This window comes from Paramisgurnus dabryanus, chromosome 3 (assembly GCF_030506205.2).
Source record: "Paramisgurnus dabryanus chromosome 3, PD_genome_1.1, whole genome shotgun sequence".
NCBI lineage: Eukaryota > Metazoa > Chordata > Actinopteri > Cypriniformes > Cobitidae > Paramisgurnus > Paramisgurnus dabryanus.
The window spans coordinates 26,706,091-26,731,985 of record NC_133339.1 but is presented as its reverse complement, the minus strand read 5'-3'; the positions used below and the strand labels follow the sequence as shown (position 1 = coordinate 26,731,985).

The following is a 25,895-nucleotide window of genomic DNA, read 5'->3' as shown; positions in this document are numbered from 1 at the left end:
CTGTATGACACTTGCATTAAATGCAAACGGCCCCTATGCTAATAGGATTTTGTTTCGTCTCGTCCTCGATCCCAAAAACACTGAGACTACCAGACCCAGTTCCTGCTGACGTGAAGGTCATCACACCACTTTTTTATGTTTTAATTCACATAAAATTTGACAAGATAATATCTAATATATAGTATATCCTCTATAGAATCAGCTATGTCTGGCTCTCTTTTAAGGTTTTTTCTACCTAGAACTTTTCCCACAGGGTTTTTCTCCTAGGAGTTTATTTTAACCCCTAGGGAGTTAGCTGACATTGGCTTAACTTAAAACTCTCTTCTATATGTTTCATTATTACTATGCTCGCTAGTAAAGTTTAATCTTAGCTGCTGTACTCTGCTACTTATGTTGTCCACTGACTTTTTTGTGTGTTTTCTGTTTGCTTTTTTAATGTAAAGCTGCTTTGAAACAATTAAACAATTGTTAAAAAGCGCTATATAAATAAAATAGATTTTAATTTAATTGAACAAACCCAAACGGTGGGTTTAGACATATAAACAACAATTAAAACCAAATTTTCCCCAAAAAATATATAAATGTGCTAAAACAACCCAGCATAGGTACATTTTTATTTCAATGGATGGGTTTGTCCCTTTTTGACCCAACTATGAGTTAAAAATAACACTGCATTTTAGAGTGCATAAACCAAGCTGTAAATATACCTTGTTTTGTCATTTTATGTTACATACTCATTAATATAAATTCTCATTTTGAAAAATTTGTCTGTCACCTTTAAATTTCAAGAAATAATTTTATATATTTTGCCTTTTGGTGTCTGCAGACCTAAAATAACAAAACAGCAAGATTGTTTTTAAAAAGATTACAGTCTCCATGAATATCACCTGAGGTACTATGTCAAACTTAAAAAATGATATTATGTATTTACACTACAGGCTACCTTTAAAGCTCATTAAAACTGCGCAGAAACATAGAAATGAGGCTTGGACAGGGTAAATGAGAGAGGAAGTTATCGAAGGAGGACCAAAAAAGAAGAGATATTGTTATCTTGCCCTTCTCATCTCTCTTTCCCCACAAAGGACATCAGTCACTTTCTTTGTCTTGATTTATCTCTTCAACTTTGCTGATGATTTACTGAGATACGCTCTGTTCATTGTGTGCTTTCACATTCTTAATGTCCTTTCCAGCTTAATTACTAATGTCCTGTGAATATTTTACTGCACAAATTTCATGTTTTTGTTAAGTATCTTTTTTGTTAGATGTTACATTAACAGTTAACTAACATAACATTAACTGAAAAACATGAAAGTAGGTACATTTAATATGTGGTTTTGCCAAACCTTGACGTTCTTGACCATGCAACAAAATCATAAAAACATGTCGTAATTTGTTTACTTGATATTCGGGTTACTTTTATTAAAAATCATTCAAAAGTTAATGTTTAGTTATTTTCTACATTTTGCACAAAACCTGTTAATTTTCAACCTATTATAAAATAAATGGAACATTTCAAAATTGTGAGACATCCATGTGTGGATTTATGGGATTTATATAAATCCCCTTTAACTATTCTGGCAGCTTTAATGTTAATATTAATGTTAATAAAACATTAACCCTTTAACTGGCACAGCCCTTTTTGAGTTGGGGGTGAAAAAGTGATTCAAATTAATATAAATATGCCATTTTTTTTCTGGTCTTGTTTCAAAGAAGATACTTTAAAGTTTTGTAGACACTTTAAAGTGTCTGGAGGTGAAAATATGAAATAAAAAATTGTTATAGCAGTTTAAATGTCTTGTAATAATAAAAATAATATAATATTATTTTATACATAAAATAATCAAAAAGAAATACATTTTGCTGTGAGATTTGCTGCATACTCTTGTCACAAATTAATAAATTACAGTCACTGCATTATTATTACTGCTAAAAGGTTTTGAAATATGAAAACTACATTCTTACACCTTTCCAACAATATATAGTGTGTTTCCCGGAGAGGGTTTAAATGAATCCAGGACAAGGCCTTAGTTCTATTAGGACTATTTGGTCACATGGTTGCAAAAATTGCAAACATCATGGACAGAAAAAAAACAGCTATGATTAAAAATGTTCAGGGCCCGGTTCCCCAAAACGTTCTTATCGCTAAGTAGTTCTTAACCTATTCCTTAACCTCTCTCTTAACTCTATGGCATGATTCCCAAAACGTTCGTACGCTAAGTATATCTTCTGTAAGTCACACTTTCGTAAGGTTGGTCTGGACCATTCGTAAGCTCTCTCTTAGCGTTGTTTGAGCGCAAAACGCTTTCGCCGCAGTCTTTAGAAATCAGCGCAGCGCAGTACAAGTCAAACTATGGTATGCTGACAATGATTTTATGTTATGGACATTTTTAAGACTTATAATAAAATATGTTTGCAATGGATACAGGACTATTTATGCAGTTGACTTTATTTGGTATCAGAACTAATGAATCAAAGACGGCGCCGGTGTTTGTTCCTCTTTGAAGTCTGTTCCCTCTATGTTTATAGCGTTTTCATCACGTTACATTTATAATTTATTTAGAAAGATTAAAGATTTCAATTGGTTATACTAAAAAGCAATAATATCATGTATTCTATTACAATTTATTAAATATTTCATATGTGACAGTTTTATGTCTTTTAACTAGGGCTGGAACGACGCGTCGACGTAGTCGATTACGTCGATTACGTAATTACGTCGATTCGCCGGAAATGCGTCGATGCGTCGCATTGTTTACGTTTTCAAATGAAGGCGGCTTCAGCTCCGACCGGATAACACAAGTGTTATACCAAACAGCCAGAACGTGATCAAAAGTGTGGGAATACTTTAAGCAGAGACCAAATAAAACACATACTGTGTAAAACTGAAATGGCATACCACAGCAGCGCAACATCTGTGCATGATCATCTTAAAAGAAAACAACCTGGAGCTCTCCGACCTCAGAATGACGCGACGGCAGCGTAAGTATTTGAATTTTTACAGTAAGTTTTTATACAACAATAGAATCAATGCAGGCATATATGGTGCTTAATACAGCTGTGTTTACATCTTAGTTTAATACGAGCTGCGAGACGCCTGACAGACACGACATTGCATCGCGTCTGGGCAGTATGTTGAAACAGTAAATAAAGAGCGGGACAAGTTTAACTTTTTATATTAAGAAGTTATGAAATAATAAGTTACTGTGTTACACTGAGATAGGCATGTGCCCGCGTGCACTGAAAGCCAGCTGGCAGCGCGGAGTTCCCATAGCTTATTTTTTTGCTATGTGCGCAGATATTATAAAAGCTCGTCTCGTTAGGTATTCCTGACATGCGTTTATTTAAAGTAACAGCAGCGTAAACGCCGTTTATAAAATATTAGAAGATCATGCTAACTAAATTTGTATTTACCTGAGACTTAAGAAAAGTTAAATGTTAAAGTTGATGCTAAATGAGAATGCAGTAACGTTACTACTGATAGTAATAATATTAACAGTAATAATATAATGGTTACATTTTATAATAAGGGTTCATGAATCACAATGAACTTATTTTTACTTCAGTCTGAACTAATGCTGAGTAAATGCATGTACTAATCATAAACGAAGTGAAGAGTCATCATTAAGTACAACATGACATGTTTTTTAGTTAATGTATTAATAAACAATGATTTCATGTGAGTCATTTTGTAGTTAATGATGACTCTTCATTAGTTTATGATTAGCACTAGGGCTGGAACAATAAAGAGCAGGACATGTTTTTATATTAATAAGGAGTTATTATTCAGTTTGATTTATTTTTATTTTACTTCTTTAATATTAATATATTTTATTTGTTTAAGGTGAATAATGCCCCTTTTGCACTGTTTATGTTAGGCTGAATTAATGTTGGACTTGTTTTTATGTGATTTGTTATATTTTCCTTGGCACTGGCACTGTTTGTGTATTTGTTTAATTGAGAAAATGCTTCAATAAAATGTTGGCATTAATAGCAGATGTTACATTTATTATTTGTAAAAAAAGATCTTTATTTAGACTATTCGATTAATCGAAAAAATAATCGATAGACTAATCGGTTGAAAAAATAGTCGAAATTTGCAGCTCTACTTTTAACATAGCCTGTCTTTTTCTTTTCTTTTTTTCTCTACTGTTTGTTTTAAAACTGTTATGTTTCCAAACATAATTAATATATATTATACATATAATATGATTCATACTGTAAAAATAAATGACTTAAAATCAAGAACAGTCAAGATACATTACATAAATGCACACATATACATCTCAGTAGCCATTAAAACTTTCAATGTATATAAATAATAAACATATAATGTGATAAAAATGCTATAAAAACACTACACTGAAGGGAAACATAGGGGAAACAGACTTCCACACAACACCGGCCGCGTAACTGTTAAGTCCATGCCAATTTATTTATTCGTCAACCCTTAAACCTTTTGACATTTTGCCTGACGAGGCTAAATAAAAAAATCGCCTTCCAAGACAACTCATTATGGAGCTGCTAGATCTTCTCAGACCATATTCTCTACCTAGGTTGCTTTTTATTGAATACATTAATGGTAAGCAAAACCGCATTAAACAGAAATACTGCAGCTGCTTGCCAATCAATTTTGATTGTTAAGTACCTTAACATTCGTATCAAAGTGTATTACATATTTGTTTAAAGTCAATTAGTCAAAACCCATGTCCAATGTTTAGGAATAGGAATGTTGTCCCATTCTTGTCTAAAACAGGCTTCTAGTTGCTCGACTGTCTTAGGTCTTCTTTGTCGCATCTTCCTCTTTATGATGCGCCGAATGTTTTCTGTGGGTGACAGATCTGGACTGCAGGCTGGCCATTTCAGTACTCAGATCCTTCTTCTATGCAGCCATGATGTTGTAATTGATGCAGTATGTGGTCTGGCATTGTCATGTTGGAAAATGCAAGGTCTTCCCTGAAAGAGACGACATCTGAATGGGAGTAGGTTGCTCTAAAACTTGGATAAACCTTTCAGCGTTGATGGTGCCTTACCAGATGTGTAAGCTGCCCATGCCACACGCACTTATGCAACCCCAAACCATCAGAGTTGCAGGTTTCTGAAATGAGCGCTTGATGTCCAACTTGATGTCCTCGCCTCTTTAGTCCGGATGAAACGCCGTCCCAGTTTTCCAAAAAGAACTTTAACTTTTGATTTGTCTGACCATAGAACAGTTTTCCACTTTGCCAAAGTCCATTTTAAATGAGCCTTGGCCCAGAGAAAATGCCTGCGCTTCTGGGTCATGTTTAGATATGGCTTCTTGTTTGACCTATAGAGTTTTAGCTGGCAACAGCGAATGGCACGGTGGATTGTGTTCACCGACAATGTTTTCTGGAAGTATTCCAGAGCCCATTTTATGATTTCCATTACAGTAGCATTCCTGTATGTCATGCAGTGCCGTCTAAGAGCCCGAAGATCACGGCATCAAGTATGGTTTTCCAGCCTTGACCCTTACGCACAGAGATTGTTCCAGATTCTCTGAATCTTTGGATGATATTATGCACTGTAGATGATGATAACTTCAAACTCTTTGCAATTTTTCTCTGAGAAACTCAGAAAACTATTTTTCGCCGCAGCATTGGGGGAATCGAGACACTTCCACTCTGACAGGCTTTTTTATACCCAATCATGTTGCAAATTGACCTTATAAATTGCAAATTAGTCCTTAAGCTTTTCCTTATATGTACATTAAAATTTTCTGACCTCTTATTGCTACCTGTCCCAACTTTTTTTGGAATGTGTAGCTCTCATGAAATCCAAAATGAGCCAATATTTGGCATGACATTTCAAAATGTCTAACTTTCTACATTTGATATGTTATTTATATTCTATTGTGAATAAAATATAAGTTTATGAGATTAGTAAATTATTCCATTCCTTTTTACTCACAATTTCTACAGTGTCCCGACTTTTTCTGATTTGGGGTTGTACAATAATTCTATGCCATCATGCACCTCTTACAAAATCTGAGTTTAGCTCGAAAGTGTTGTCCTTTTTAATCCAGCCTTTCATTTCAGATTTCTCTCCTCCCGCTGTGCCTGAGTTCCTCTGCCCTGGATCTAGAACCTGCCGAGACTAATCCCTTTCTCTCTCTCCATACCCTTCTCCTTTTGCCCTTAACTCAGCTCCCCCCTACCTTATTGTCAATCCCTCCAATAATCTCTGATTAGTCAGCAGAACAAATCTAGATTATTCTTTTGTCAGTGTTTTACTCTTTTTCAGATGCTTTTTCCGATTGTGCAATCTGCTTTACCATTAACCACTGTTGTTTGCTTTTTTGGAAGTAGTGCACCCTTCTTTGTCATTTTACTTCTTTGCTATTCAGACATCAATACGGTTGTCAGTCTTGTCTGGGGTGCTAAAACAGTTTGGTTTTGTTTATCAATGAGGTAAACCGTGACACTTTTTACCCAGGTTGTTCTTTTTGGCAAGTGTGTAGATATGAGGTAGATGTAGAATATGTATTGCAAGTTATCAACTGAAATTAGTTCGATTGGATAAGGAACTGTCTTTAGGATTGCATAGACATGTCTTTTCATTTAAAGTATATGTGTCCACATATGTGTTAACTTTTTGGGAAATATGGCTTTATTTAAATATTATTGGCTAATGCAGTGGTTCTAAAACCTTTTCAGTATGCAGCCCCCTTTGTATACGGTGTATCCTTTTGTGGTCCCTCAAAGAAAATGTATTACATAAAACATTGTAAAACTTAAAATTTTATTTAAACAAAACATATTGAATTATTTAATGTAGTGCTGCTGGTTATTAGCCTTATTTTTTAGATTTAATTACACAGAATTAATGATAAATTAATTTATTTTACAAAAACCAGGGCCCCACAGGGGCCATGGTCCCCATTTTGAGAGCCCTAAAGGGGTGTGTAAACATTTTTAAAACTCTAAATTCAAAGTCAAACATTGTTGAAACATTTGGAATAATGCAAGTACACATGTGAAAAAATATATGAAACTGTTCTAGTACTTTGCATATTTTTTATGCAAAAATTCATATTGTACCTTTAACCTAACTTAAAAAGGCCTAATGGGGAAACCAGCACACCAACATCTAACAAGGACTTTTTATTGCTTTGCTGAACCGTATTAGGTATCATGTGGTTTAGTATGGTCAGTGTGACTCAGATTACAGCACACAGCAGTCCAAACCATCCAACATTTATATCAGCAATGTTAAAGGATTTCACAAAGATTTCAACAGAGCTCGCCAAAGGGACATAAATGCAATCTTTGGTTTTGTGCGTCATTTTTTGTATTTCTTAAATTTTACCCTCTCGCCCTTTACACTTCTCCCTCCCATTGGCAATTATTTACTCAGTAATGACAGTAATATTATTTTTCATACAAGCCCTTAATGTTCCCATCTTATATTTTCTGTCAGTCGTTATCTATATTTTTATCTTCTCTTTGTCTTCAAGGATGTATGACAGGATGGGGGTTTTATTGTCACCTCTCAATATCGTGCATCAAAAACGCCCCCTTATCTTTCTCTCATGTTTCTGTTTTATGCATCACACGGTCACAGTTTACTCTTGGAAGAACGTAAACTCATTCACTCGCCTAGAAATTAAATAACGCATCAGCAAATTTGAACCTCTGGGAAAAAGGTAATCAGTGTTGTAATTGCTTTGCACACATCATTGTTCACACAGAATACAGTGCACATTTAAGCTTTGAATGAATGATGGTCAAAAGCCTGAGGGTCATGATATTGGATTGAACTTGAAATGAAGCTCATAGGCCAGTATTAAGATAGTCTGAAAGGAAGTTACTGAGTCTCAGTGGGACACTTCACAGCAAATCCACAGGCTTGCAGCTATTATGATATGTGTGCTTTGTCGAAGATGCAAATTGGGTGTAATTGCATTTGGCACATTGTCAACTCTGATAGTGTTTCTCACAGTATATTTCACACAGCGTTTTTCTAATTGGATGACTGAAACTTCAGTTTAAGGGCTATTTTTTATCGTTTTGAATAGTTTGTTTTTGTGCTGAGAATATTGGTTCGGGAGACAAAGGGATAATTTTCCAGGATATGGGGAAGTGCTTTTGAATTAACACCAGTTGCCCTCTAGTACAGAGTCAATAACACCGGTGGCGCCCATGCAGTGATATCTTGTTCAGCGGTTCAATTGCTTCCTGTCTCACTGAGGTAAAACACTGTGCTTCTAATAAAACTTCACTCAAGGTTTAAGAAAACATGGACGTCGAGAATCTATGTTAGTTTTGCTTCGTACATCTAAATTAGGCTGTATACAAGTCATTAAGAACCATAACAGAAGTGAAGACTTTTCAGTGTAACTAGTGGTTAGTGCTTGCGTTTGTGGGCCACATGACCTCAAATTTAGCTAATGCTTTTATCAAAACATTGCTTGTCTCTTTCTTCACTTTAAGTGATTTAAGTGGCAAAACAACCAAAAACATAGACTTTAGGTATAAACACTTTTCTGTCTGAAAAAAAAATGGGTACAAAACTTTATCTTTTCTGTCTCTGGGGTGGTACCCTAAGGTTCATTTTAATACCTTTATGGGTATGCAATACATAGAAATGTTGTCCATTTTGGGGTAAAACCTTAAGGACCTACTGTATTGTATACCTTAAGGAACAATTTTGTACCAATTAAATTTTAGGGGTACAGAATTTTTTTTGTATTATTGTATTGTCATTGTCATTGTATTGTGTGTCATGATCCTGTCAGCCTCGTATGTATTTTCCCTTGTTTCATGTGACAGGATCATGGCAGCCCTTATTGTTGTCTTGTTTTGTGAGTCATGTAGCCTGTGTTTGTTTTGTATGCCTCATGCTCTCCTGTAAGTTTTGACCCCACCCCCTTGTTTCCTTGTTAATTCATTATAAATTAACGCCTTCACTTGTGTGTCCTCGTTCCCTAGTTTAATTCTCCCCTATTTAATGCCCTTGTGTCTACTGTCTTGTGCTGGATCATTGTTCATCTTATGATGATGTTGTGTGTTCCTGTCTCGTCTTGTCTCGTCCTGCCCTGCCCTGCTTAGATTCACGTTAGGTTATTTATTTGGATTTTTGTCTTTGTTTTACCCCCTCATGGGTGTTTTTGTTCTGTAATAAAAGTCTTTTTGGCTGAGAGCTGTCTGCACTTGGGTTCTGTCTTCTACACACATGACAGTTTAGTATACATGTAAAGGTACATAATGGAACCTCAGTGTACCATCCCACCGACAGAAGGGGTACAGTTTTGTGCCTTTTTTCTGACACAGTGTTCAAAATAATTTAAGGGCCGATTCGCACCGCATGCGTGGCATGTCTGTTGCGTGTCTGTCGCATGACAGCTGCGTGACGTTTTCTATGCCCTTGCTTACCAGAAGTGTTTTTGACGCAGCGCTGCTGCTGCTAGCCTATTCTGTATACATGTATGTTTCCTATTGATAAACTGACCTGAAAGTGTCCGGTTTCAACTACAAAAATGTCACGTGATTTGGATCGCCCTTGTTCAACGTATTGGGAGACATATGGAAATGAACTACCTGCAATAGGCTACTTCATGTTAAACATACATATACTGATTTGATTACACAAAAACTTTCGTTCTGTAGCCTGTTGACAGATTCAATAGTTGGAAATAGACATTTTTAATATTTTTTATTTACATGTCTGCATTATGTCAAACGTCGTGTCAAATTGACATATAAACCCCTTTTTGTGTTCTATTTTGTCTGGAAACGCTTCCAAGACGCTTGCGTGTGGTGTGAAAAATAGGCGTCGCTCCTTTAGCATGCACATGTTTTTTCTGAGACGTGCGTGTCATGCAGGCGGTGTGCATTGCAAACCTGCTAACATGGGAGTCTAAATAAAAGCGGACACACCACGCAGCTGAGACGCTCGCGCCACGCATCCGGTGTGAATCGGCCGTTAGAGCCCTTGGTGTATAAACCATGAGTTGTCAACAGGGGGTCTGCCAGTCCGGGGCTCCTTGGGGTCCGTAGTGGTATTACTAAGGGTCCTCTAAATATAGTTTGAATTCAAAATAACTTTTTTGGAAAAATGAAGTTGGCATCAAACTTAAATGCATTAATAATAAGAAGAATGATAAAATAATATTGAGTTCCCTTTTTAAAATCTATTTAGTAGATTTCAAATGGTATGTAGTATTACAATATGTGTCTGTGTATACAAAAATTCTAATTTTGTTATCTTTGTCTTAATTGATCCATGTATACTGGGGATCCTTGCTCATCCTCTCTATCCATTAAAAGGTATCCATTAAGACCTTTGTTTTTTTGCATTTATGCATGGTACAGAAAGTACCTTTTGCATATTGTATAAATGTGTTATGTTTTGTTTATAATGTTATGCTGCATTAATATTGTACAATATTACATTATTTGTTATAATGTTAGAGTACAGTGTATTGGCATTCAAATAGCAAAGAAAATAACTGCACTAAAAAGTCTCCCCGAAAAAGTCATTTTTCTCAGTTACACTTTGGCAAGTTAAGGTACTTTGCTTTTGTAGGGCAGAATACACAGCATGAGCGTGCAGTGCAATTTGGCTAATGAAATAAATAATGTGAAGAGGCCTTTTAGGAGCTCTGTGTGTAAAGATCTGTGCTAATCTACTAAAGTAATAGTGCTCACATTCAGATCGGTCAATCGACAGGCACAATGACAACAGTAAGGCACAAATTGATACCACATCTAAAGAGTTGAAACTGCATCTGTGCCACAGAGTCGCTTGTTGTAAGTGGCACTACAGAGACTTATTCTGTTCCTTCTGCTAAACACAGTAATCCTGTTTTGAAGAGGTGTATTTGAAGGGGAGATACTCAAGAGTCTGAGAGTGCAGGGCTTTTCTTCAGTGATTTTGTTTGTGATCTGGGACATATGAGGTGTTACAACACTGCAACTGAGTGCTGTTGCGGGGGATCAGGTCTTATAGGAAAATCCTAAAATAAATCACTTGAGGGTGTATATGGATTGTGGAAAAAAAGAGAATTGGTAAAATCTTGATTGATCTTGTTATGCTACGTTCTGTAGCATTAAAAAGCACAAGAAGTTGGATTTTAAAACAGGTGACTCTTAAAACCCATTACACTTGGTAAATTCACTTTCACGGGTGTTGAGTGATATGATAAAAGACACCAATGTTCAAAAACACATTTGTAATTATTATTATTAATGATAATAATGGGAAAGTATTATAACATTTGGTGTTTCAGTTGCTAAGCAACATAGAAACTTTGTGCATGAATACAGAATGCGTGCAATTATTTTTGTATTTACAACAACTTGAAACATGTTTTCTTAATGAAACATGTGTTAAACTTGCTTCTGTTAGTGCCTTCCAAATAATTTCATCCTTTGACAAAATAATAAAAATACCTACTTCTTTATCTATTATTGATTGCATATACGACTATATAAATCAAGGGGCTGAGAAAGGCAGAAACACGAGGAAAAGGCAAACACTATGGTGATTAATGATATAATATAGGGAGCAGCTCGAACAGCAGGTGCGGAGATTGGAGTGCTGCAATTAGTGGTCGGTCAAACTTTATTGTGCTACAGGGGCTAAAACCAGGGACTGAAATGTTCCAGAACTTTCTCATATTTATTTAACAAACATGTCCCGAGTCGCTTATAATACTCAGGCATGGTGACCCTGTGGCACCTGTGTGTATGTAGGCGCATAGACAACAACACAGAGAGCTGTATGGATACCTGTGCAGGGGAAAATTATGCTTTTTTATTGTACTGAGTGTGTGTGTTTTGCATAAGGGCAAGTGGGACATAAGGGCTACTGTAGGAGGAAGCCTGTAAATGAGAATCAGCTTCTTGCGTGCCGCACTTAGAGGAGCGCGTCTGTTCCTATAGCGACCAGCGGTGCTTTCCAGATAGGAGCCGCTGACTTACCGGTTGAGTGATGTGGGGTTGTGTATTTTATTCTCTCAAACTCCTACTTATGTTCTCTCTCATTATCTAGCACTGTCCCACTACATCTAATCTCTCACTCCTCCTCTCTTCACAGTGTGTCTCCGGGAATGATGCCGTTGCCGTTGGTGCCACTCTCCCTGTCGCCATGACGATGCCGCTCAGCCCCCTCTCCAGCGACGAGGAGCAGCAAAGAATGCTGGGAAACAGTCAACACCTATATCCAGGGGCCGAAGAGGAGGAGGAAGAGGAGGAGGAGGAAGAGGAAATGGACGATGATGGAGCAGGCGAGGAAGGAGAGGAGAACGGGAAGCTGGAGTTGGATGATGAAGAGGAAGGGGATGATGAAGTCGATGTCAGGCGTTTGAGGGGAGGCAGGGAAGAGGGGCACAGGCAAAAAGGCACAATGGCTGGAAGAACCCCAGGAGACAGACAGATGCGACCCGGGAACCCGGGCCACGCGGCCAACCCTTATTCGTCCAACCCTGGACCCACCCACCAGCCGCCAGCTAATCCGCCGCAGCAGCAGCGTAAGCTAAGGGAACGGAGTTCTAGCAACACACCTGATGATGCACATATAGCTATGATGGTGTTTCGTATTGGCATTCCTGATATCAAACAAACGGTTAGTCACAAGCGCTCACACATACCCACACCTGCTTTCCAATTATCCACTCATATACTATGCAACAATGTTGCCTGGTTAAGCCCACTGCATGCATATTTACAAGGCAGTCAAGAACCTTCAATTAACACAGATGCCCTAAAACCTTTTCAAGCCAAAAAATCACTTGGATAAAGAACTAAAGCAGAAAGCCCACTTACCATATTTTACAAAACTAGGTGTTGCATTTTAAGGCTACACAATAATAGCATGAGTTTAGTACTTGATCATATGCCTAAACAAATTGTAGGATTTGATCAAAGTAAATTATGATTGACATGCAAAACAGACTCTGGCAAAGCTGTTCTTAGTTTATTCAGTGCCAGCATGAACATATGAAGCATTCAGGACCATGTGTTCTGCTAAGGCATATCATAGTCTTCTCTCCCCTTAACAGAGCCAGATGTTCTCCCAACCAATGCACATCACATCTGCATTTACATAACTTTTTGAGCACAGTGATTTCACTAAACTGTCACTAAATAGGTGCGACCGCATCTTATTTATTGGGCACCCATTTAAACCATGCACCATATTTGAATAAAATATATGCCAGGGTCTATTATCATAATTTTTTAATTGAAAATGCCAATTTTCTGTGTAGATTCGTTTCGAGTTCTTATTCACAAAACTCCACGCCCTATTATCCCGGAGGAATTTACACTACACTTTAAAGCAAGCAGAATTTCATATACATAATTTAGTTACAGCGTTTCATGTAAATGAGAATTTTCTATGGATTATGGTTGCAGTAATTCATCACATTATGGAAAAACGTCATAACTGGGCATATGTCCAGATGTGCGCTATAGACAAGTGCGCTTTGAGCACTTTAAAGAGCTGATTCAGGTGTCTGCATGAGCACTGCTGTACGAAGTGCACAAGATCGCAACTCAAACCCTTAATTTAGCCGTGTAATTTGTTTTCAGCACAGACTTTGTGGGTTGGTTGTACTGTTACCTGATTTGCATAATTTGCTTAGTGTATTAGGCACTTAAACAATGCAGAAAACATATGCAAATAAACTGACTGTTAGTGAATGCAGTTCATTCTTAAATCAGCTCCGAAGCTATTGATTCTGAAAATTTGGTTGTTTACTTTAATTAGCCAGGACGTATCAGGGAGTGATGTTATTATTTCAATCATTATTTCATGTATGACTTTGTGATATATGGTTTTATGGTATCCAGTTTGCTAAAGAATATAAATTGAATTGTGAGCTGACACTTGCTAGATCTGCTGAAGTTGCCCTCGGGTATATGCTTACACAGTCTGTGTGCACTTTTGAGCACGATTGTGTGCGTGCGTAAGTAGATTTTATCCTAGCATCTCCTTTAAGCAGATTTGCAAACCCCTGCAAAATCTTCTATCTTAAAAAAAAAGGAAGAAAGAAAGCCCAGGGAGAAGTCAAACACTGTGTTCCACAACAGCTGAAAATAAAAAAATCTGTAAACAAGCCTGTGACTTTCAAATACAGAGAGTGGAAAAACAGAAAAGCACTCAAGGTGACCTCAACAGTTTTAGAGCAGAAAAGGAAATAAAAGATCTGAGTTTAAATAAAAAAGGCTGAAATAAAAGCTTGTGATCGTGTTCAAGTGAAGCTCTCTCTCTCTCTCTCTTACGAGGCAGATTAAGAGGTTCAGTGGCGAATGAAATCACTGTTGTAATCTATTTATTGTACATCACAAATTAAAGCAGGCACTTTTAATTAAAGTCATTGTGGACCCATGCTGATGGGGGCACAAACGATGGCACCGCTCTCTCCCAGACCAGTAACACATGGCAACATCTAGTCTGTTAATATTAATTTCTCACTTCTTACGGTGACAATATCTAGCCTTCTTCCTTTCCCATTATGCTCTCTGGCCTGTCCCATAGCTCTTGGCAGTGCAGATAGATTAAGTTTCGTGAATAATTTGATTATCTTGATAACTGAATTAAAATGGAAGACCTGGACCCAGAGTCTTATCTTGAAGGGGTATCTGTGAAAGATGCATTAGAGAAAACATTAGCAGAGGGTAGTTTTATTTAATGTTGACAGAAAGGTCTCTTTTTCTTTATTCTCACACTTTGGATAAGTAGTTAACCACTTATACAAAGTGTGCAAATTGTGAGAATAAAGAAAAACTGAAATGTATCTGCCCAATGCTTGTTTTGTTTTCAGACTATAATTAGTGCAGGTGTGTATGTGCGTGTGCGTGCGTGTGTGTGTGTGTGGAAGAGAAAGACAATATGTTTCAGTTTTCCAAAGCTGCCTATTTAGTTCAAAAAGCTGCTAGCAAATTGTAATTAGCAAAAGATATTTGGAACACGATGGCATTGGAACACCTGGTGATCTACACTCTGCCAAACACTTTCCTTATGATCTTACAGTAGGTTTTTTATCTGTAACATATACAAAAGAAGTATATAACTTATATTTACGCATATGGCAGACTTTTATCCAACGCGACCTACAATACAGTGCATTCAATTTGTGCATTTCTATAATAACATGAATCTAACCCTTGACCTCGGCATTGGTAGCATCATCTACAAACAGAGCTTTAAAGAAATGACTTAAATGGCACAGTGAACTTTTTGTGCACATATGGCACATAGCTTTTCTGTAGACATTTATGTAAAAGACACATTGAAATTTCTTATTCTTATTTGCCTTTCAAATCCTCTTTTATTTCTTTTTGACCATTTTTGTTTTACCTCATACCGTATTCTTTTACGATCCCCGTGTCGTAATACAGTAAGTCCATATAATCCCAGTACATTAAGCCTGCTCTACATATCAGTAATTCTCCCTCAATAAACTGTAATTGCTCGTTAATTGTGGTTTAATGAGTTTGGGGAGAGACGGGATGCACAAACCTAGGGAATCTAAAGGGAGAAGTGTTTTTAGGGCCACAGTATCGCCCACTCACCCTGAATACGCTGAAGACTTGCACTTTGATGCAGTGAAACATGGAGGGCGAGGTGGGGGCCGTATCTGAAGCAGCACATATAGAGTGCAGTAATAACTTATTGCCACACCTGCAAATTGTGGCAGTCATTGATACTCTGCTATGGGCATCAAAGCTGTTACACAGCAGCCTGCATCTCATTCTCATTAGCCAAAGAGTCTGACTGCTGCTCTTCACACCAGTGATTTCTCCGAGAGGAAAGAGCTCCCAGCAGGAGATGGACTTGGGAAATGTAGTAGGAAAAGGACAGAGATGGTAGTAGATGAATGGCAAAAGACACTTAAGGAAGAAAGACTGCACATAGCTGTGAGTGGGAATGGAAAACACAATGTGGAGGCTATTGAACACTAGAAGGGGAGTAGTCATGAATATATCCGATATAGAGAGAGAGAGATTGAGAGCGAGGAGACTGTGAATGTTATTTCCCCATAGGTCTCATTAAAGGCTACAAATCCCCAATACTCCGGCCCTGCAGAAATGGCCCGGAGGGAACGCACCGACACAAAGAGATGCATGGAAAGTTAAACAGAATGAACCGTGTAAACATAACTGAAAACATCTAAAACAGTCTTTACTTCAAGACCCCCCTATTGTTCACTTCATCTGTGAAGATTAACTTGTTAGACATTTTTGGGATAATCCAAAAGGCTCTAGGGAAAAAATAAATTGGCTTTTCTTGCTAACTTATGGGGTTGGGCTACAAAAATACCTATCATCCCTGCGGCACTCAATATAAATTGATTTGCATAGTAATGACATCTTAAGTACATTTTACTAGAATGTTTAAATCTTTCTTTTTCTATTAATTGTTTCACAATGCTTTGATAACATTGATATATGAAAACACCAGTTTTAAGTAGAATATAAATTGTGCAAAGATCTGTTGATTGAACCTGAAAAGAATAGCTAGACTAACAGCTAAATTACTATAATTAGATATCATTTTCCAGGTGTATTATCATTCATCCTAAATTATTGTAATTGAACGGGCGCAAATGAACTCGCATCTGAGTTATGTACCTTGTTAAAGGGATAGTTCACCTTAAAATGAAAATTCTGTCATCATTTACTTTTTCTGATGAACACAAAAGAAGATATTTTGAGAAATGATGATAAACACACAGTAGATAGTGACCATTGACTTCCATAGTAGAAATAAAAAATATGATGGAATTTAATGGGTACCGTCAACTGTGTGCTTACCATCAATTATCAAAATATCTTCTTCATCATTTATCACAATACTTCCAAAAAAATGTTCCTACTATGGAAGTCAATGGTCAGCTGTGTGTTTACCGTCTTTTTTCTGTGTTCATCAGAAAAAAGAAATTCATACAGGTTTAGAACAACATGAGGATGAGTCAGAGGCGATTCTAGGGTCTATGGGGGCCCCAAGCAGAACTTATTTTTACAAGAATATTTTAAGAAACCAGTCATTTTATGACTGCTATACTAAATAATCTCAGTCATAGTTACTGCTAACTGTTATGTAAGTTAGTGTCCTAGAGTTAAATATTAGTAAACTAAATTTTAATTTCATATCTGAAAATACAGAAGAACAGTATAACACACACATCTGTTGATTTTCTCAGCAACAATGCAATTCTATAGACTTGACAAAAGATTTTCCTGAGATTTTTCCTCTAATGTTTGAGACCTGACAGGGTGAGGATTTACCTCCTTAAACTCATCATCTCTCCTTTCTTCTTCCCTTTCCCTGCTTTGCACAAAACATTTCTGATGTACAGCTACAGAAGCCAATAATGATCGAGTCAAAATAGGATTAGCATTGTTTTTTAGAAACTTCCTTTGGTCTCGTCATGTTTTCATAAGCTAACTCACTCGCGTGGCGTCTTTTGATTGCGGTTGTGCGCGAATGAATGCAAAGACGCGCGCGGACATGAATACGTGCGTGCACGCGTCATTGCGACTGCTTCGTCGCTTTTACAAGCATAAATTGGGTAACTACATTGCATATTGATCCGTTTTTGCCGCGATTGTCTTTGTAAAGGATTGCTCTAGTTAACTGCTTAAATTTAAACTTGATATTTACACTTGGGCACGTGCCTGACTGGAGCTGGACCGGACACATTAAACCACATGTGCGTACAGAAGGCTGCTCACTTTAGCGCCTTTTTGCGGTTAAATTGTTTTAAATCACTTGAGTGTTAACATTTGCAAGCCTTTGAAACACGTGCAAATGATAAACTTTTCCTATTTAAATTGGCTTATTAATCTGGGAATCACATGCGAGCCGAACCGTGGGTCGTGATCCGTACGGATCAACTGCGACAGCACTACTGAACGATAAAACGTCACCCATTCGCTACGTTCATTTTCGAAACTGGCAAGTTATCCACCTGGGTTGGATTTTGACTGGGCTAAGCCAATGTCAATCAACATTCCATCCAATCGGAATTTTGATATGCAGTCATGTTGAGTATTTATGTTCATCTACCGGGCGTAGCTGGCCATCCGAGAAACAAACTCGGGGGCCCTCTAGTGGCTCGGGGCTCCAAGCAGTTGCCTGCCTTGCCTGTTGACAAGGTGCGCCTCTGGGATGAGTAAATGATGACAGAATTTTCATTTTAAGGTGAACTATCCCTTTAAATCATTTCCATAGCTTGTGTAAGTGTTAATATTGTGTTAATGGGGTTGTGTTTGCGATATATTTTACTTTTACTGCGCAATATAATGTGACTGGACATGTTATGGAGATAAAGCAAAATGTTGTAAATTATCAGGGAACTTATCAACTACACCAGTAAACTTCCTCAAGAAAACTCCCTACAGTAGACATACTCTCTTTAAGATCACTCTGAAACACATACACCATACCATATCACACCAAGGGACCGCTGAGATGTTTCCATGGCAACCTGCAGCTTGCTCTACTAATGAACTGGTTGCCATAGAAATGGGGATTGGCTGTGCGCAAAGTGAGAGACTGAATAACGGAGGAAGAAATTTCACACTTCTTTATACAACTGCATTGACACACACACACACACATACACACACACATGTGCAGGAGGACAGTGGGAAAGTGAGCAGAATAAGAAAGAGCCACTACTGTTATCGGCATACATACAGCTTGCACCACAGACCAATCATAGCAGCTACTCAAGGTCAGAGGAGGGATCTCATTCCAGCACACCTTTTGCAGGATCGTCCCATTTTCGCTGCTGTCCAAAAATTCAATCTGAGCAGCCCTAAGCCGACATGTTCCACAGCCTGAAGCCCTAGGCAAGATAATAGCAGTACCCAAAATGTACAGCTTACTGAAGTGTGTCCGATTAGAATTTTGAACAATTCAACATTCAACCACCCGAGTAAGTTACCGATTATTGCTACTGTATAAGTGCAGGCTTGTTCATTTATTAGGATTGCCGGTTAAGCAGTTCCATCGTGATCAAAGACTCAAATTATATGTTAATGAACATGATGGTCCATTGCTGCTTGAGGTCCGCTAATATGACATGGGGTGCAGTTTTACTTAATTTCATCTACACAATGTCTCCCTCTAGTGTGCATGAATAGAAGCTGAGCCTCAGAGACACGTTTGAATTTCAGAAACTAGCTTTACTTGCAGTTTTAGTACCATTCATGCTTTGTACCCTTAAAAATTCCAGCTGGTCCCACTTATCAAACCTAAATATATAAATGAATGAAAATCAGTGTATGTTCCATTAAGTCAATTTATCAGTGGCCTCTCTCTCTTTCTCTGCAGAAGTGTCTGAGGTTCAACCCAGATGCAACGGTGTGGAAGGCAAAGCAGCAGGTGTTGTGTAGTCTAACCGAATCTCTAAGGGATGTTTTAAACTACGGACTTTTCCAACCTGCTACTGATGGGCACGATGCCAAGTTTTTGGAAGAAGAGAGACCCCTTAGAGAGTACCCACAATCCTTTGAGAAAGGAGTACCCTACCTGGAGGTATCTGTCATGTTATACTGTTCTTAATTTGAGACATTTTGGTTCTGTTTTAATACTTAACCATCTATAATATATAATGTCATTCTTTAAAGGTTTATTTGGGGGGGGGTGTAATTACCTTACAACATAAAGGAAATATAAGTATTATCAAAGTGAACAGCAACAACAGGTCTACTTAGTTTAATAATTCACAACAAACCTTTTTCTTCTTTCATTGCTGAGCAAGGTAGAAAATTGCCAGTCTGTGTGGACAACTGTGTGATGATGATGATATAAAAGAAAAGAGAAATAAAAAAGTTTGGGGGACAGGAATACATAAATATTTCAGATTAAATTTAACTCAAAAAGCTCTAAAATGAAAGCTCTATCATGTGATGATGACGTATTGACAAATACACCACAAAATTCTGTGGTCTTTTGTCACCTTATAAGGAGTAACATTACATTGGCACGTTTTGAGCATAGGTAAGCAAGAATAACTGAGCTAATTTATTTCTATGGAAGCTAAAAGCCACACATTTAGAAGTGGATTGTGGGATTGACATTGGCACAAAGAAAGTGTACATACGCACCCCATAGCAGCAGCAGTCTTGCATTATAAGTGGCATCTGTAGTGAAAATTTACAATTTACAGTCATACAAAGTTTATCCACCTTGAAAAGTATTGCCAAGTCAAAAACAAACAAACAAAACGTTTCAGCCAGCTTTACAGATAAAGGGCCAGATTTACTAAACGGGGAAAATTAATGCGAGAGCACAATTCCAAAAAAGCACCAATGGGAGTGGTAATATCTGCGGTTATTTACTAAAAAGATGCAAAATAAATAACACAGGCGCAAAAGGTGATTTTCATAATGATCAACGCATAAAAAGAACCGCAAATTATGCTGCGTTACGGAGCCCATCCAAACCAGTGGGATAGGACTTATCCTACCTCCAACTAGGAAAGTGCACTGGAATGCTTGTCGAAGTGGAACCTCCTACCGGCAAACTCGGGGGAGTTCGACCTACCCCGACTTCAACAAAATAAGTCGGAGTACAATGGCGGCGCCCATAGAGTCTCGCGTCGTGAGAGGACAACTTCAAGGAATAGACTATAAATTGTACTTCTCTGCTTGTAGGGTTGTTTTAGACACTGTAATTTTAACACAGCTTGTTTTATTATATTATGGCGTGAAATTATGTCGTTATTATCTGTTAGCATGAAGATATGGTAAAAGTATAAAAAGTTACTAATGCGAAATGCAGCGCTTTTATATAATGGCTCCAGAACACTTTGTAAAGATGTTTAACTTGATGTTTTACTGTTGTGTGAACTGCACAGTTTGGACCGATGTTTAAAAGTCGTGTAGTCTGTATGAGCCTTAAGAAGACCGGTCGGTCGTCCATGTTTTCTGTTTACGTTCCACTTCAAATGCCTGGAACGCTTTGAAGTAGGAGCTAGGGCAATTCAGGAAGGATAAGTCCCACGTCCCACTGGTTTGGATGGGCTCTGGAACACAGCATTAGATCTGGGTCGCAAATAAGCAGAGGTGATGATCCTCAGGTGCGGGCGATATACTAACGCCTGATGCGCTTGAGTTCAGCACCACAAACATTTCAGCTGAAAATTCAGGGTGTGAAATCCTACTGTAGCTAAAAATGAAGGTTTACAAGAAGTTTTGAAACACCTGGTATTGTGTGACTTTTCCTAGTGACCCCTTTTCCTCCACCAAATAAAAAAATAACATGGCTTGGCAAACAATATTTTTGAATAATACGCTGTGTTCCTCTGGCATTTCAAATAAACTGATGCGTGTAAAAAAAACATCTGCCTTGTACCGCACGCTTTATGATCAATGCAGTGCTTCTCCTATCAGCAACAATTGCAACCATCTACGCATAGAATGATTTATATAATGCTGCAAATACCAGAAATAACACACGCGCAAACATTAGTAAATCATGTTGTGTGAATCATTTAAATAAACTCCTCCCATAAATTTTGCATCTGAAAGGGAAACTCCTAGAAATCCATATCTTATAAGGTCAGTCGCAAAATAACTAGACCACACATTTTCAGTGCTAATTATCCACTGTGCATCTTTAGTTAATCTAACATTAGTTATTTTACCAATATTTTACCAATAGTTAGTATGAATGTTTTAACAAATTTAATTGTTTTCTTATTCCTCTTGAACAATTACTCAATGGAGATACTTAATGGATCACTTCATTTTTGTAGGCAACATTTTTTCAGTGGAGCTTAAGTGTTTTCTTTTTTTCTTTTACACAGTTCCGCTATAAAACCAGGGTGTACAAACAGACAAATCTAGATGAGAAACAGCTGGCCAAACTGCACACAAAGGTAGGCTTCACTATAAAAATCTAATATTCTTGATGGAGAAACAGAAATATGAAGTTATCATTTAATGTCTTTGTATGTGTGTGAAAGCTTATGCAGGCAACCTTATGATGCGTGCCTGTGCATTAGCGTTTATATTGTATGTCTAACTGTGACCATCAAGTAAATTGGCAAATGCTATGAGTGTGTCTTATCTGCCTTACCCCACAGGCTAGTCTAAAGAAATGTATGGATTACATCCAAGCTAGTGCAGTGGAAAAGGTAGCCAAACTTCTGGACAAAGGGCTTGACCCTAACTACCATGACGCTGATACAGGAGGTGAGGTGTCTGACACGCCGTTTTGTTTACTTCTGACGACTTAATGAACTGCATGGTGCCCATTAGTGATATGAATAATTAATAACCGCCAACAGAGCATAAACTGTCCCACACACATGGTACATGCATATGGAGATGGGATTATGTGAATATTCAATGAATGTTTACAAGATTCATCACACATGGACAGTGATCTGGAGTTTAAATTATGCAATGCACGAAAGGTTAATGTTAGTCTGTCTGGCTACTTCCTAAACAAACAAACAAACAAACAAAAAGTCTGATTAAATAAATAAAACCATTAGCTTAGTTCAGTTCAATGTGTGCCAACCTCTGAATACTTTTATAGTTTGTAATTGAGCAGCCATCTTCATGTCATAATAATTTACATTTTCAGCATTTGCAAGATGTTCTTTCAGCATTTTGGGAGCTGTAGACATGGCCAGACATGCTGCGAAAGTCTTGTTATCAACCAGATGACAATGCAGAGTAATATTAGCGCTGGAGTGTGACATCCAAGACGGCTACCTTGAGTGTTATTCACAGTTTGTGTCATCCGAGTTGTCACACACAGATCTAATGTTGTGCTTGCCAGGCTGACAGTCACTTCTCAAAGCAGACATTGCTAACAGGGAGTGAGAACTGCTGCTCCACTTGTTACCACTAAGCGGAGCACGAAGATGAAACAAAACTTCTGTCATTATTTTACCTTTTGTGTCGTTCCAAACCCATGAACACAAAGTCCTCCAAACAGAGCAGCAGAACAGTTTCATTGTGACTATGTCTGTCCATTAATGAAAATCCATAAACTTGTGTTATGTTCCAAGGTATCTGAAGCCAAATTGGTAATGCTTTAAGATTTTAAAGTAACACCGTAAGGGTTTGAAAGGACATGAGGGTGGGTAAAAACTAGTCCTTTAAGTGCATACCACCATATTATGAATTTTACCCATTTTCTTAAAGGCATAATTATACAATGTAAAATATATATTGACATGGGTGAATGAATAAAGTATTTCCACAGTGTTTGTAATTATGCATTTACCTGACGTGAATAATGATAATTGTTTGTGTGTATGACAGAGACCCCACTCACTTTGGCAGTACAGACAGAGGTGGCTGGAGGTGAGGCCATCAGGGTTCTTGTGATGGGGGGGGCTCACATTGACTTCAGGGCAAAAGATGGCTTGACACCTCTGCACAAGGCCGTCAGAGCACACGGGCACACCGCACTACTGGTAAAACAGACACAAATCTCTGCTTCTGGAACTTGGCACTCAAAATTGAGATTAAATTCTGTTTTTGGATTTAAATCAAAGCATCGCTTTTCCTTTATTTTTTAGACACTCTTGTCTTTGGGCGCATCTCCTGATTATAAGGACAGTCGTGGACTGACTCCGCTTTACCACACTGTGCTGATTGGAGGTGACACCTCCTGCTGCGAAACCCTACTGTACCACAGAGCCAAGCTGGGACTCCGTGATGAAAACGGCTGGGACGAGACCCATCAGGTACAAAGAGACACCAGCAAAAAGTGGGTTTGGCATAGACATCAATGTTTAAACATTAAAGGTGCATTCCAAATCGCACACTTATGCACTATTGTACACTTTATAGTTTACCAAAGTAGTGTGTTCATATTGAAAATACAAAAATGTTGGACACTTCACACATTTAACATTCCTTAACAGACCCAAATGTCCAGAAAAAAGAAATATTCAGAAAATGAAAAAAATTTTTTTTTTGATTTTGTACTGTTTTGAAGTCGCTAATTATAAGGGACTTGTTAACATCTTTAAATAAAAGGTTAGATTTTATTTGCTGCTATTAAAGGATACAAGATGTTAATTGGAGAGCATTTTTAAATCCTGCTGGATGCACACAATTGTAAAGTTTGCATTATTATTAATGCAATAACATATAAATACACAATGTTTTTATCACTGTAAATCACCCTTTCATGTCATATGTCATACAGTTTATGTTTATCTCTATCTCTCTCTTTCTCTTCTACTCTCTCTCTCTCTCTTTCTTGACTCATCATCCTCTCAATCCCCTCACTATGTCTCTCAGGGCTGATGGGAAACACCATTCATCTCTGCATCTTCATCACACTGGGTCTGTGTGTTATTTTTTGAGTATGTATCAATGCCTCTAATAATCTATTACTTTACTGTGTCTTTGTCTCTGTGCACCTCCATATCTATTTTAAGTCTTTCATTCCCTTTCTTTCACTCACACATTCACTCTGGTGTTAATTAGCAAAGCTATCTTTTCTGACAAAGTATAAAATCTATTCTTCTCTTCCTCTTTTCCCTTCCTCATGTCACACAACTATTTCTTCCTTTATCTTTTCCCCATCCGTTCATTCTCTAATCCTATCTGAACGGCCCTATCTGTTCTTTTTCCATCCTGTATTTCCTTTCCTTCCTGCTGTTTCTATTCCTCCATTTACAGGCCTGTCAAAATGGAAACTCGCAACACTTAGAGCACCTGCTTTTTTATGGTGCCGACTCCTCTTCCCAGAATGCCTCAGGAAACACTGCCCTGCACATATGTGCTTTATATAACAAGGTATAGCTGCCAGTCCAGACACAAACATCAGGCCAAGCAATAAAATTCCTTAGTGGATTATCAGTGGAAAACACACAGTGGTGTAGTGGTGCCTGGAGAAGTGGGTGTACTTTTAATTTATACACCAGTTTTTTAAAGTAGAAGGGGGTATACCCCATGCAATCTAATAAAGAAGTATTTACCTGTGTATACCCTGCACTTACACTGCTTAGCTTACATTTACATACATTTTTATGCTGGTTTGGTACTAGACTATCCGGTAAACCTTTATGATGTCCTTATGGTCGTTTTATACCGGTAGTTTTTTTGGGGGGGTGGGGGGTATACAGCATCCATCGTTCAAACATTTGTAACATTACTGAATATTGTGGATACAGAACTGTGTTTACTCAGGTGCTAAACTTTTATGAGTGATGCCTGTTACTGTACATTTTATGGCCAGCATCAGATGTCTTCAAAGTCTTGAGGCCATTATTGTCTGATACCACAATTTAGGAGAGCTGTGCCCGCATTCTGCTGTATCGAGGAGCCAATAAGGACACAAAGAATAACAGCGGGCAGACTCCCTTCCAGGTAATTATTAGTTTCGAGGTCGTAGGTTGCATTGTGTTTGTTTTTCAACACGCTGCATTTGATTAACAGGTTAAAACAAGCAATTAAAGAAACCCAATCTCCCGGCAACCCTCTGTCAGTATTTTAAGTGTGGCGTATTTGTTTTGTGGTGTGTTTTTGTGAATGAATATTTTGGTATGCATTATAAATCTCAGGTGAAGTGAAGCCGCGGTGAGACAAAATATTTTAACATAACCTTCCCCATTTCTGCAGAACCAGCTGTGACTGTGAGCATGTGTGCTTATGATTAGTATGAATAGATGGTTATTGGTGTGAGTGTGTGTTTTATACTGTGTTCTCAAGATTTGCATAACTGCGTCATTGACTGATATAAATAATAAATGTGTGTGCATTTTTAGGTGGCTGTGATGTCTGGCCATTTTGAGCTGGGAGAAATCATTAAGAACCATCGTGAATCCGACATAGGTAAGGATTTCTGATTCACATGGTTCCTATGCGGTGATCATTGCTTCCTGCACCGAGGGGATATCTGTAGAAGTGCACTTCACTCGATAACTCGTTCAGTTGAAATGTCCT

The 25,895-nt window shown here is 37.8% G+C and overlaps 1 protein-coding gene across 1 annotated transcript in view; it reads left to right on the top strand.

Annotated features, from left to right (window-relative positions):
- Nucleotides 1-25,895, top strand: part of shank1 (SH3 and multiple ankyrin repeat domains 1) — a 98,222-nt gene that overhangs the window by 31,625 nt on the left and 40,702 nt on the right. Inside the window, exons 2-10 of the mRNA XM_065278244.2 lie at nucleotides 12,055-12,582; nucleotides 19,306-19,509; nucleotides 21,785-21,856; nucleotides 22,064-22,172; nucleotides 23,256-23,410; nucleotides 23,516-23,683; nucleotides 24,630-24,746; nucleotides 25,242-25,319; nucleotides 25,718-25,784. Of these exons, the coding sequence (XP_065134316.1) occupies nucleotides 12,106-12,582; nucleotides 19,306-19,509; nucleotides 21,785-21,856; nucleotides 22,064-22,172; nucleotides 23,256-23,410; nucleotides 23,516-23,683; nucleotides 24,630-24,746; nucleotides 25,242-25,319; nucleotides 25,718-25,784 (1,447 nt within the window). The 5' untranslated portion in view covers nucleotides 12,055-12,105. The remainder of the gene's footprint in view (nucleotides 1-12,054; nucleotides 12,583-19,305; nucleotides 19,510-21,784; nucleotides 21,857-22,063; nucleotides 22,173-23,255; nucleotides 23,411-23,515; nucleotides 23,684-24,629; nucleotides 24,747-25,241; nucleotides 25,320-25,717; nucleotides 25,785-25,895) is intronic.